At 40.4% G+C, this 14,342-nt stretch overlaps 1 protein-coding gene across 1 annotated transcript in view; it reads left to right on the top strand.

Annotated features, from left to right (window-relative positions):
• LOC111978543 (proto-oncogene tyrosine-protein kinase receptor Ret-like) overlaps positions 1-14,342 on the top strand; it is a 29,308-nt gene that overhangs the window by 8,419 nt on the left and 6,547 nt on the right. The window contains exons 2-9 of the mRNA XM_024008653.2: positions 10,890-11,132; positions 11,527-11,808; positions 12,070-12,308; positions 12,410-12,605; positions 12,818-13,017; positions 13,159-13,450; positions 13,830-13,961; positions 14,095-14,205. Of these exons, the coding sequence (XP_023864421.1) occupies positions 10,890-11,132; positions 11,527-11,808; positions 12,070-12,308; positions 12,410-12,605; positions 12,818-13,017; positions 13,159-13,450; positions 13,830-13,961; positions 14,095-14,205 (1,695 nt within the window). The remainder of the gene's footprint in view (positions 1-10,889; positions 11,133-11,526; positions 11,809-12,069; positions 12,309-12,409; positions 12,606-12,817; positions 13,018-13,158; positions 13,451-13,829; positions 13,962-14,094; positions 14,206-14,342) is intronic.

Raw genomic sequence — 14,342 nt, 5'->3', positions numbered from 1 at the left:
GTAGTCTTTGAGGCTAATTGGGCTACATTATGAGGATAATTGGTTATTATATTACGATACAAGTTAATCTACCTGCATGTAGTTTATCTATGTGCGTCAAGCAAAGAAATTGGCTAAACAAGTAAAATATCCCCTTACCCCTTACTAACTCAATTTCTTATTAAATTGCAAAGCCGTCACAGAGAGAGGCCACAGAAAGCAGTTCCAGAACACAATAGCATTTTTGCATATTCGGTCTACAGAAATCATGAATCTGTGCTTACTGGACACACTGCCTCATTATGATGTGGTTATACTGCTTGTAATGGATGAATATAAATTTATTAATTAGCTCCATGGACCAAACAAATTCGGTCTCAAATTCAATCCAATATGCAGTAACTTGAACCCAAAACACTCATGGAACCAAAAACATCACCGTGTCTGTGTAATGCTCGTTCTCATGTGTATGAAATGATCATTTTACATTGTTATGGTTCTTGAATTGTTTCTCAGTTTGAGGTAGGCCTATCCTTATCAATAGTATGTTGCTTAATAGTGAGATTTAGCTTATTAGTGGGGTTTTTAATGTTCAGTGGCATTGCTGTCTCAAATTATATAAAGTAAAATATTATCATTGTTCATTACTTTTGAATTACACTGAAACATTTTTGGGGACCCAAAAAGAAGTACTGTACTCCATCTGAAATTAAAACTGTTTTGATGGATGTTACATCAAAACACAACAAGCTGGACTCCACAGTATGATGAAACAATTCTGTATATTGACAATGGAAACCAAAAACATTATAATCCATTATAACATTAATCAATTAAGTTATTGCATGATTTTCAGCCTTTTACTTAATTGGGTCTTGCATAGTCCTTAGTAATTATTCTCATTGCTGTTTTATATTTGGAAACAGAGTGATCACGACAGCTTTCGGAGTCTTTGTGACAAATTCATTTGAACTTTGAATTTGATTTATATTCTATCATTGTTGATTTCCATGCTTACTCTGCATGGAATGATGGGTTATACACATTTGTGTGCATGATGATTATGATCCATATGACTCTATTATAACAGACTTTCAGATTCCACAGTTGTAGTTTTGGTTTGGACAAAAATATACAGTATATTGTATATTGTATATAGTATGAGGCAAAGAGCCCTATTTTTTGTGGTTGGAAATGACTGTGTACACGTGTAACAGGGTTGGTTATGTTTCCATTTGCCACTAAATGTATTCAATGCTTATGTATTCCTATTGGTTGGTTGAATTTACATATGTTATGCCATTGGTAATGCTTGCAGATAGGGGGAGATCGCGAACGTCAATTTCTGCCAGTCTGATATTTCTATGCAAGCGGTAGGTCACGTTCTGAAATACTATTTTCTATTTTCATATTTACAATGTGTATGAGTTCAGTATGTATATTTGATATATATATATATATATATATATATATATATATAGTAGGCTATGTGTATGGTACCTGTTAGCTTTGGGACACAACATCGATTCGGGAGTCTGTGTATTGGTTGGACACCCTGAGTTGTGCATCGTTCTGGTGGGTGGCGACGGAAAATAACCCTATAACACCCCAAAATAGTTTCCTGTCATATGTCTAATCTCTAGGAATACTACTTACTGGACATAAAGTAAAATGTGTCTCTCACTATCAAATAAACATCTGAATCCAACTTTTGTCCAAACCGCACCATATTCCTACTGTGTAAGCAGTGGTTGATTCCATAGTAGGATTTTTTTAAATGTAACCAGGCAAATTCTTATTTGCAATAACGGCCGACCCCAGCCAACGCGGGCCCAATTGTGCCCTGCCCTATGGGACTTCCAATCACAGCCAGATGTGATACAGCCTGGATTTGAACCAGGTACTGTAGTGACACCTCTTAAACTGAGATGCAGTGCCTTAGACCGCTGCACCACTCAGGAGCCCACTGCCTAACTGGGTTAGTTATTTCCATGCTAACAGACTAATGACAAATCTACAGCCATCAACATACTGTTGTCCTGCACATCTAATGTGCTTCCTTCTGTCAATCGTCAGGTACATACAGTATATTCATTGTATTTTGTACTATTTTTGTCAGTGTTATGTTTGATTACAAAATGCTCAGTCTGATAATTCTATGCAAACGACAAATCACGAATCTACAGCCATCAATGTACTGTTTTTATTTTATTTAACTAGGCAAGTCAGTTAAGAACAAATTCTTATTTACCCCGGCCAAACTCTAACCCGGACAACACTGGGCCAATTGTGCGCCGCCCTACGGTACTCCCAATCATGGCTGGTTGTGATACAGCCTGGAGGCGAATCAGGGTCTGCAGTGATGCTTCTAGCACTAAGATGCAGTGCCTTAGACCGCTGTGCCACTTGTCCTGCAACTCTAATGTGCTTTCTTGTGTCTGGCGTCAGTATAAACAACAATCAACTGGGATCGCTGGCTAGGCATTCCTTTCTTTAAAAACACAACATAAGATAGTTACGAGGTACGATCGCATCTGTTACACTGGTGCCGAGATCCGTCTTTTTGTCTTCGTGGGACATCTGTTCCACATGCAATGTTAAGCTTTCTGTAGCTCATTAGTTAAAGCACGGAGCATTTTGATTAGTATTGCTATTGATTGGCCCGCTGCCAGATGCTTGACTTTCCAATGGGTAATTTCCCGGGTACAGATTTATGAATTAATGTTGACCTTGGTAGAAAGGGCATGGGCTTTGCTCTTGTCACTGTCATACAACGAACGTATTGCCCAGACTCAAGACCCTGCTAGACCCACATATCTTCAGACCTGGATTCAAATAGTATTTTAAATCTTTCAAATACTTTAGCTGTGCTTCATTGAGCTTGCCTGGCACAATGGAACCAATAGAATAGTCTAAAAACTGCAAACCCCTCCAATCTGGAATTGCAAGCTGGCTCAAGAAAATGCTTAAAATACTGTTTGAACCATGGTCTGCGTCTATTGCAGAGGCTAGCCCCAGGGTCAGATCTCATCATCTGCACAGAGTTTGTGGAGAATTTTCAACGTGGAGCTCTGGGTGGTAGATAGATGCCCCCCCCCCCCCCCCCCCCAAGCCTCCCTGTGCTCGCCTCCTGTTCAGTTTTGTCCTCACTCCTCAGGCAGATTAGTAAACAGAGTACTGTTGGGGCTGGGGCTCTTTCTCTAGTTTAGCAAATGAGCTCATAGATGGTAAATCTCTCCGGTGATGTGCGTCGTGAGCTAATTGAGTTTCTGTCTTTGTCCTGGACGTCCTCAGTCTGTCTGTATGTCAGACTGGTCCAATCCTAAGCATCTTTCTTATCTTTCACTGGTGATCTGAGCATGCAGACATGTTTACAGTTTTTTGTTTATGTCCTGCAATGGATTATTGTCTTTGTCTAGGCTTCGATTAAAGGAGGAGACAAGAGAACCAATTCATTCATACCCATAGCATGTCATGGTTATGAAGTCAATATAAAGAAAAAGATTACCATAATGATAGTGCAATTGTAGTGTTCTTAAAAACCTTTAAGGAATGGATGGAATTGAAGAAAAAAAAAAAATTCTGAGGAATTTCTAATTGATAATGCATAATGCTTTACATTTATGGTGTATTTTATAAGGTGTTTAGTTCCGTGCATTACATGGGGTAACTCACCCCATCCAACACAAATGTATAGCACCCACCAGTTTCTGAGGGTTATGAGAGCAAAGTGTTGTTTTCTAAAAGTCAGACCTTCTGGTCATAAGTCCTAGCTATGCCTTTGAGCTGGAATCAATATGTCCCTATTGCATCACTGCATTTGCAGTCCTAATCCTTGTCGTGGTTATGAGAGGTCAAAGCAGTGAGCACATCTGCTGGAGTGACTGTGGCTAACATTGAATTTCTTTGGGTTTTTGATCATCACAGTGTAGCATTTAGGGGTCCCGAGTCACTCCAGTAGAAAACTGTCATGGTATCACTGAACAAAGAAACCTATTTGCTCCGAAGTGTGCTTGATGCATTCAATTAATTAGCTTTGATATAAACTGCTTACTTTTCTGTTGGCTTCCATCCTGGAAATAAATCGAATTTTGACTGATATAAACCAATTGAGTAGCCAGCATATGGTTCACCCACCATGGCCAGCCTCGAGCCACAGTCAGCCCTCACTACTGAATTCTGGTTTCACGATGATGTTGTTCCTTTGTGTAAACATCGCTCAAGCATTTAGGATCAGAACTTTTTAAGAGGATGTTCGAGCACTTTGTTTTGCAGTGTTATCTACACAGTTATCATGTTCCTTATTGCCTTGGATTTCAGGGCAGGGTGACTAATTTAGTTGTTGGATCTGAAAAAGGGAAATGTCTCCCTCTGATGGTTATTGGATGCTGCTTGGATTTGGATGCTGGATGCTGCAGGATGACATGTCACATGTCTTACTATGCTGTCCACCTGAATGATATGATCAGTGGTACTTGTTTTCTCACTACTTGATATTTGAAGAATATACTTTATGATTATGTTGCTTTGCAAAAACTGGAACCTCTTCACTTTCTTAATCCATGACCGAATTCATGTCCAAATTCATGTCCAAATATTGTGGGTTCTACCTTTTTCAAGCACATCAAATGTTATGGATGGCTTTTATTTGAAATGATCTTTGTGTTGGATAATGTTCCCCACTAAACTTTGAGATGTGGAGTGAAATCTAGCCCTATAGCAGAATTGTATGAAGGGATATCCAGGCCAATATTAAAATGCAATATGAAAATGCTTTTGGGCAGAATTTGGCCAAGATTTTTCAGACAAGTGGACCACTAGCACTGCTGTTTGTTTTTGTTTCAGCAAGACTTTTAATAAAGATGGTTGTAGCTTGGCTGACTGTATCTCCATCCTTCAGGAAGACTGGCAACATTTTATCTATCAATCTGACCTCCTGTCATCCAAACACAGTGAAATTAAATTAATGTCTGAAACCAGAACCAAGGCCTCAACTGCACCAACAGAAATAGAAAAATCTAGTTTCGCTGTCTGCTAATGACATTAGTGCGTTCCCTAAATGGCCACCCCCACCAACGTGGGACAGGAACACAACAGGGGGATATAATTACAGGCCGAACACTCACATCTCCATTTTTCTGTAAAATATGCATAGCCTGCTATTGCGCTTTATAGATTAGCCAACATTGGCCCCAACCCCCTCTCTCGGCTGGCAGGTAATGATTTATGACTAATGTCTTCACAGTATCATGTTAGTCCCTGTAATTAACCTTCCCAAGGTGAAACCAAGGAGAAACGGAAACCACATCCTTATTGACCATGTGAGAAATTCATTAGACAAGCTGCGTGGGTGACATTTGAGACCCTCTTTTCAATTTCCATTGACGTAGGAATAAAAGATATGCCAATAAAATATATGTATTGTATAGGTAGCTTAAATACATGGATGTTATTTTCATTTGACATGTATAGTGGCATAATTTAATAGGCCTATCAGGGAGGAGATGTCTGATAGTTGATAATGCTTTATGTGCAGGCACACCCTCAAATTAGGCAGTTAAAGAAAATGTCACAGCATTGCAAAATTCACTGACATGGTAGGTTTAAAGGCTACATTCAGAATATGTTTATCATGGTATGTTAGTATCAGGAAAGTGAGAAATAGCCTATTACATTGAGCATATGACATCAGGGGTCACGGTATTTATACTTCAACCCAACCAAAGCGAAACACTGTCCTGATAAATATATCTATTGGCTCTTGGATTGTACAAAAACTGTTAAGTTACAGGTCTTGGCTGCCACTGACAAAGAATATCCCTAGAACACTGAAAAATCTGGGAAACCAGGCCTGGTATTCACAGTTGACTTTGAAAATCCTTTTGATAAAGTACGACTGCAATTTATATATTAATAGAGAATCTCTTATACAATCGGTTAAAGTTAGGTAAAATAACCCTAGGTGTAAAATAGTAAATCATTTCTCACAAAGTATTAAACTGTCAAGAGGAGTAAAACAAGGTTGTCCACTATCGGCATACCTATTTATTATGGCCATCGAAATGCTAGCTATTAAAATCAGATCCAACAATAAAATCAAGGGGATAGAAATCCAGGGCTTAAAAACAAAGGTGTTATTGTATGCTGATGATACATGCTTTCTTTTAAATCCACAACTTGGATCCCTCCACAGCCTCGTAGAGGATCTAGATCATTTTAAAATATAAATATACTAATTGGTAATAAAAAAAACATTATTGTTGGAGAAGAAATATATAAAAACGGTATAATCTTTGTAAATCATATCATAAATAGGACTGGTGGAATTATGTCACACATGCAGTTTACAAAAATACATGCAAATGTATGCTCTATCCAAAATTACAACCAACTAATTGCAGCATAACCGCAAAAATGGAAGAGGCAAGTGGAAGTGAGAGAAAGTAAGGAACTTGTCTGTTGGCCCTGCATTAAAGACCGGAATAGGTCAAAGAAAATCATGATAAATAAGAAAGTATACCAGTTTAATTTAAGGACAAAAAAATTGTCTGTCGTGCAATACAGATTGCAAAATAGTTGGGAAGAGATTTTCAATGTACCGATTCCATGGCACATGGTTTACACGAAACGACACCGGATTCAAAACATATAATTTTTCTATGTAAATTATTATACAAAATTCTTGCAACCAGTAGAATGTTACATATATGGGGGATACAACCATCCCAGCTCTGCAGATTTTGCTGCGAAGAGACAGAATCATTAGATAATTTGTTTTGGTACGGTCCATATGTAGCATGTTTTTGATTGCAGGTTCAGGAATTGCTGAAGAATTGCAACATTTACCTGGAGCTAACTCTGCAAATAGCACTGCTGGGTGATTTGAAAAGTCTTAGTCAATAATACTCTTAGAAAGAAAATGTATCTTTCATTTACAATCTGTAGAAACTATGAGAATAAAAAAGACCATCAAAACTGGATGGTCGTCAGAGATAGATGAGATGGGTTAAGGGTAGCTGAAGGATGGGACTAAAAACAAACAAAACATAACTAATGTAAAATATACTGTGTCCGTAAAATGTATGTAGTATGTATAAACTGGAAGTAGAAGCCTAAGTGTTGTTGTCCAGTTGTTTAAAATAATATATATACAGTGGGGAGAACAAGTATTTGATACATTGCCGATTTTGCAGGTTTTCCTACTTACAAAGCATGTAGAGGTCTGTAATTTTTATCATAGGTACACTTCAACTGTGAGAGACAAAAATCCAGAGAATCACATTGTATGATTTTTAAGTAATTAATTTGCATTTTATTGCATGACATAAGTATTTGATACATCAGAAAAGCAGAACTTAATATTTGGTACAGAAACCTTTGGTTGCAATTACAGAGATCATATGTTTCCTGTAGTTCTTGACCAGGTTTGCAACACACTGCAGCAGGGATTTTGGCCCACTCCTCCATACAGACCTTCTCCAGATCCTTCAGTTTCAGGCTGTTGCTGGCAATACGGACTTTCAGCTCCCTCCAAAGATTTTCTATTGGGTTCAGGTCTGGAGACTGGCTGGCCACTCAGGACTTGAGATGCTTCTTACGGAGCCACTCTAGTTGCTCTGGCTGTGTGTTTCGGGTCGTTGTAATGCTGGAAACCAAGCACACGACCCATCGTCAATGCCTTACTGAGGGAAGGAGGTTGTTGGCCAAGATCTCACGATACATGGCCCCATCCATCCTCCCCTCAATACGGTGTAGTCGTCCTGTCCCCTTTGCAGAAAAGCATCCCCAAAGAATGATGTTTCCACCTCATGCTTCACGGTTGGGGTGGTGTTTCTTGAGGTTTGTACCTCATCTTCTAATTCCTCCAAACACGGCGAGTGGAGTTTAGATCAAAAGCCTCTAATTTTGTCTCATCAGACCACATGACTTCTCCCATTTCCTCCTCTGGATCATCCAGATCGGTCATTGGCAAAATTCAGAGCGGCCTGGACATGCGCTGGCTTGAGACGGGGGACCTTGCGTGCGCTGCAGGATTTTAATCCATGAGGCGTAGTGTGTTACTAATGTTTTCTTTGAGACTGCTGGTCCCAAGCTTTTCTTTCTTCAGGTTTTTTTTTTTACCCATTGACCAGGTTCCTGCCGTGTAGTTCTGGGCTGATCCCTCACCTCTCATGAATCATTGATGCCCCACGAGGTGAGATCTTGCATGGACCCCAGACCGACAGTGATTGACCGTCATCTTGAACTTCTTCCATTTTCTAATAATTGGCGCCAACAGTTGTTGCCTTCTCACAAGCTGCTTGCCTATTCTCCTGTAGCCCATCCCCAGCCTTGTGCAGGTCTACAATTTTATCCCTGATGTCCTTACACAGCTCCCTGGTCTTGCCATTGTGGAGAGGTTGGAGTCTGTTTGATTGAGTGTGTGGCAGGTGTCTTTTATACAGTAACGAGTTCAAACAGGTGCAGTTAATAACAGGTAATGAGTGGGAACAGGAGGCTTCTTAAAGAAAAACTAACAGGTCTGTGAGAGCCGGAATTCTTACTGGTTGGTAGGTGATCAAATACTTATGTCATGCATTAAAATGCAAAATAATTACTTAAAAATCATACAATGTGATTTTCTGGATTTTTGTTTTAGATTCCGTCTCTCAAGTTGAGTATACCTATGATAAAAATTACAGACCTCTACATGCTTTGTAAGTAGGACAACCTGCAAACTCGGCAGTGTATCAAAATACTTGTTCTCCCCACTGTATGTACAGTACCAGTCAAAAGTTTGGACACGCCTACTAATTCAAGGGTTTTTCTTTATTTTTACTATTTTCTACCTTGAAGAAAAAACAGCGAAGATATCAAAACTATGAAATAACAGAAAAGGAATCATGTAGTAACTAAAACAAATGTTAAACAAATCTAAAATATATTTTTTATATTTGAGATTCTCTTGGCATTCTTCAACAGTTTCATGAGGTAGTCACTGGACATACATTCATTAACAGGTGTGCCAATCGCCAATCATAAGTGAACGTTTCAGGCTGAATAAGCAAAAAATCAACAGTAGAGACCCTCATGTAGGAACCAAAAAAGTATTAAGTATAAACATTATATTTTCGATTCTGCAAATTAGCCATCCAGTGCCTTGATGACAGTTTGGCACACAGTTGGCATTCTATCAACCAGCTTCATGAGGTAGTCACCTGGAATGCATTTCAATGAACATGTGTGCCTTGTTAAAAGTTAATTTGTGGAATTTCTTTCCTGCTTAATGGTTTAGCCAAGAACAGCTCAAATAAGCAAAGAGAATGACAGAACATTCAGTCTCACTGTTATCCACGACGTTCTATGTATTGTGTCTGTGGCGTTCCAGTCAAAAGCCAGTTTTCTATCTAGCGCAGCTTGATGGTCGGATGAAAGCTTCGAAGGAGCATATATGTCTAAAGTTTCTTCAAGTGCAATCGCAAAAACCATCAAGTGCTATGATGAAACTGGCTCTCATGAGGACCGCCACAGGAAAGGAAGACCCAGAATTACTTCTGCTGCAGAGGATAAGTTCATTAGAGAGTTACCAGCCTCAGATTGCAGTCCAAATAAATGCTTCACAGAGATCAAGTAATAGACACATCTCAACATCAACTGTTCAGAGGAGACTGTGTAAATCAGGCCTTTATGGTCGAATTGCTGCAAAGAAACCACTACTAAAGGATACCAATATAAATAAGAGACTTGCTTGGGCCAAGAAACACGACCAATGGACATTACATTTGAGAATTTTGGTTCCAACCTCTGTGTCTTTGTGAGACGCAGAGTAGGTGAATGGATGATCTCCGCATGTGTGGTTCCCACCGTGAAGCATGGAGGAGGAGGTGTGATGGTGTGGGGGTCGTGACAGCTGGTGACACTGTCTGTGATTTATTTAGAATTTTAAGCACACTTAACCAGCATGGATACCACAGCATTCTGCAGCGATACCCCATCCTATCTGGTTTGTGCTTAGTGGGACTATAATACATTTTTCAACAGGACAATGACCCAAAACACATCCCCAGGCTGTGTAAGGGCTATTTGACCAAGAAGGAGAGTGATGGGGTGCTGCATCAAATGACCTGGCCTCCACAATCACCCGACCTCAACCCAATTGAGATGGTTTTGGATGAGTTGGACCTCAGAGTGAAGGAAAAACAGCCAACAAGTGCTCAGTATATGTGGGAACTCCTTCAAGACTGTTGGAAAATAATTCCTCGTGAAGCTGGTTGAGAGAATGCCAAGAGTGTGCAAAGCTATCAACAAGGTGGTTACTTTCAAGAATCTCAAATCTCAAATATATTTGTTTAACACTTTTTTGGTTAGTACATGATTCCATATGTGTTATTTCATAGTTTTGATGTCTTCACTATTATTCTTCAATGTAGAAAATAGTAAAACATTAGGAAAAACCCTTGAATGAGTAGGTGTGTCCAAACTTTTGACTCGTACTGTATATTTACCCCCAAAATATTTGGGGGATTGGAAATGATCCTGACAATTACATTAATAGAAACCACAATCTATCTGCAATATTAAAGCTGATCTACCGCCTAAACAAGATAAAAACAATTTTGAAAAATATCCCTGTCTGTTTTTGCCAACACTGCTTATTTGTTTTCTCTGCAATCGATACACCAGTTTATAAATGTATAAATGTTCGTGACAAAAACAATGATATTTACCAAAATGAACAAAAGGGTCATGCCAAAACAAAAAGATATTCAAACAAACGCAGGAAGACCTCATCGAGCATTACATGCACTCTCAGCATCTGCCCCAGTTGCTGCTGCCCTCTAGAGATGAGATGTGGAAGTGTACTGTCTGCCTGTGCGCCTAAGCTCGAGCTACCTCTATTCCTAACACATGGTATTTCTTTCTTTTCGCAGGGTCAGTTGGGCTCTACTTCCCCCAGAATCTATACAAGGAGACTGTGTACGTTGGGCAGTATGCAGGCACACCCGTGCTCCAGGTTCACGCCATGGTGGAGAGCGACTCTCAACAACCCCACTTCTACCTGTGGTGGAGCACCCTGAAGCCTCCAACCTATGCCCCGTGGTTCCACCTGGATGAGACCACAGGGATACTCTCCATGAATAAGACCCTGGAGTGGAGTGACTTTGACTCTCGATGTGAGTTAAATAGAGACAGAAGGTTGCGCATATGTATTCTTTCCCCATTGTTTATGGGATATTTTATGAAGTTGACTGTGCAGTCCATTTACTTTGCATATACCAATTTTCAATTGTCCATTGAACACAACACTCCAATATGTTTCCAATATACAGGTATATTTAATATTATAAAATGTGTGTGGGGAAATTATTTAAGTTGCTCAGCTTGCACGCTTTGTGCATACCAATAATGTTCACAGTAATACGTCATGTTCAGGGATCTGCTTTCAGAATCAGGACAGTAATGTAATTGCATAATAGCCCAGAAAATGCACAGTCATCAAGAACAAAATGCACTGTGGGAGATTAAAATGGGGGCCTTTGTTTCTGCTTTGGTTCTCTTGCTGATCAGATAAGTTTTGGATACTGCCGCTGACTGTCAAGGCGGCGACCAGACCCGTGAAGAGTTTCCTCCATGGCCTCCCTACCGTACGGGTCAGACTGACCTTCATCAATGACACAGTGCCACCGTGTGGCCAGACCAGACCAGAGCTGGAGAATCTGTGCTTCCCTGACAAGGACCTGAACTCCCACATTAAGGAGAACAGGTTCCCCGGGGCCATCCGCCAGCTCAGACAGCTCACCAGGTTAAATGTCTGCCCCAACTACACCATCTCCTACAGTGTGGAATCAGGTTAGTCATGCTACACTCCATCCACCCACACTGTGTCTGTGCTTGATATTATGAGAAACATCAGACTCTTGGCAGGTCCCTACTAACCTTGTATGGTGAGGTTACCCCATGTTCTTACTCTTGCAGAAATGTTTCTATCTTCAATTATCTTTTTCATTGCTGCTCCAGTAGCTCAGTGAATATGAAACTACAAAGTCTGGCAACATGAGATTAACATGGTATGTTGTTTACATCCTCTCTTTGTGTTCCTTTTGGCTCTAGATGTTCCAGCCCCATTTGCTATAAATGACAGCACCACTGAGTTGATAGTGACCGCTCCTTTGGACCGCGAGGAGAGAGAGACGTACAGTCCCGTGCTGGTCTGCACAGTGCAGACTGACACAATGATAGACAAGTTTTTTGTTACACTACATATCAACGTCTACGACGAAGACGACAATGCGCCTTATGTCAATGAAACAGACACAGAGGATGTGGTGCTTGAGTTTGATCGCATGGAGGTGACTTTATTTAACTTTACTTTGCTTTACTTTACTACCATACTGTATATCAATACATTACTATAACATGTATAATTGATACCACTGTTGTTGTTTTTCAGGGAAGTTATTTTGGCAATTTGTTTGTCTATGATAGAGACACAACACCCAGTTATCCCGTAAACCAGAGTCAGAACAGATTTGTCGGATATATGATGACCAATGACTCATGGATAAATGAAATGTTCACCATAGAACACTCTTTCAAAGAAGAGAAGGCCATTTTTGGCAACGTCCGAGGCACTGTTCATGAGTTCTGTGAGTTGTCCAGTTACACAATCACTCTTAGGGCTGGTTTTCCGGACACAGATTAAGCCTGGTTGGTTATCAGTCTACGACAATGTTTAATAAGTGTCCAGGAAACTAGCCCTTAATGTGACAAACTTTCACAAAATGTTTTGATCGATTCATTAAATAAACAACCACTCCCCCCCCCCCCCCCCCCCCCCCCCCCTTTGTGCGGTATCTAGGGCTTGCACTAAAGAAGCATTTGTCTGTAACCGAGAATAGGACCCTCCAGCTGGATTACCTGGTCAATGACACCACATACCCCGGTCCAGAGGGAACTGTGATGCTGCACTACAATATCACCATCTTACCTGTCCCCATCCGCTTCACCAATGTGACATATCTCTTCACCACAACACGTAGAGCTAACGTCTACGCCCAGGTACCTATTGTTCACATGCAGCCCTCTTTGCATGAGAACAGGGATACTGCTAATAAAATGCTTATGATGAAGACAACTGTTTTTAGCTCAGCATGAACCCCCCCCCCCCCCCCGTATGATCAATGTTCCTTCTCATTTTAGGTTGGTAGAATCTGTGTGGACAACTGCCTGAAGTTCCGGGGCATCAATGTCATATACCGGCTAGCGGTAACAGACAAGACAGACAAAAATGTGTCCGGCGACATACAGCCATGCTTCACGGCGATTAGCATCGCACAGAGCCTCAAGGACATGGCGGGGGTGCTGTATGTGAACGACACAGAGGTTCTCCGCAGGCCAGAGTGCCAGGACCTGCAGTACGTGGTCATTGCTCAAGAGCAGCAGAATCAGCTGCAGGCTAGCACTCAGATCCTCATTGTGCTCGATAGCAATAGTAAGTACACTCCTGAGATAGTAAGTACTTTCCCAGCAATACTCAAGACGGGTGCTGATTTTCCCACAGAGATTACCAATGAATGAGTAATATGGCATCCATATTTGGAAGTCGTCAGTTCTGTCTGACCTGATATGGATGTCGTAGTGTTGCCCCTTTTTCAAGGCTCATTCCTCATAATATGAGACCTTTTGTTGTGTACTTCTCTAGAATTATGAAAAAGTAGCAGTGTAGTAAAGACATGTCAAATTATGTTAGCCTTATCCATAGCTTTTTTCAAGTCTGAGACTGGTATGACCTTGCTTGACAATTGCGTCATAGTGAAGGATACAGTGAACATATGTGTTGTCTTCATGAACTTTGTGTTTATGTTGTGTAGTTGACAAACAGGATATAGAGAACCATTGGTTCCTCTCCTGTGCAGAGGGGAGACAGCGTGGGGACTGTGAGAACATCAGAGGCCTAGGGGCTACCACAGGGAGGTGCCAATGGAGACAGGGCTCTGAAAAAGGTATCCACACTGTACATAATTAGGGGTATTTGATGGGCACAGGAAATTATGCTATCCATATAATGTTGGTTTCTTCTATCAATTAACTATTTTTTATTTTAACTGACTATAATATTTGTCCTCTATCTTTCAGGAATATCAGAAAGCTATTCCACCTGCTCCCCTGACCTCCGCACATGCCCTGATGGCTTTTGTGATGCAGTCGAAAGCAAAGACGCGTCAATATGTCCTCAGGATTGCACAAGTATGAAATGTCTCAATCATTTGCAGCCATTTATATTTGTCTACTTTATTGAAAACGTGTGTTTCAATACTTTCCTAATTTTTCTGACAGTATTTCAAGTGTTTTTTCATTTTTTCATTGTCAAACTTTTGTATTGT

This window comes from Salvelinus sp. IW2-2015, linkage group LG18, assembly GCF_002910315.2.
Source record: "Salvelinus sp. IW2-2015 linkage group LG18, ASM291031v2, whole genome shotgun sequence".
Taxonomy (NCBI): domain Eukaryota; kingdom Metazoa; phylum Chordata; class Actinopteri; order Salmoniformes; family Salmonidae; genus Salvelinus; species Salvelinus sp. IW2-2015.
The sequence above is the reverse complement of the archived record's forward strand: the minus strand, read 5'-3'. Positions and strand labels throughout refer to the sequence as shown.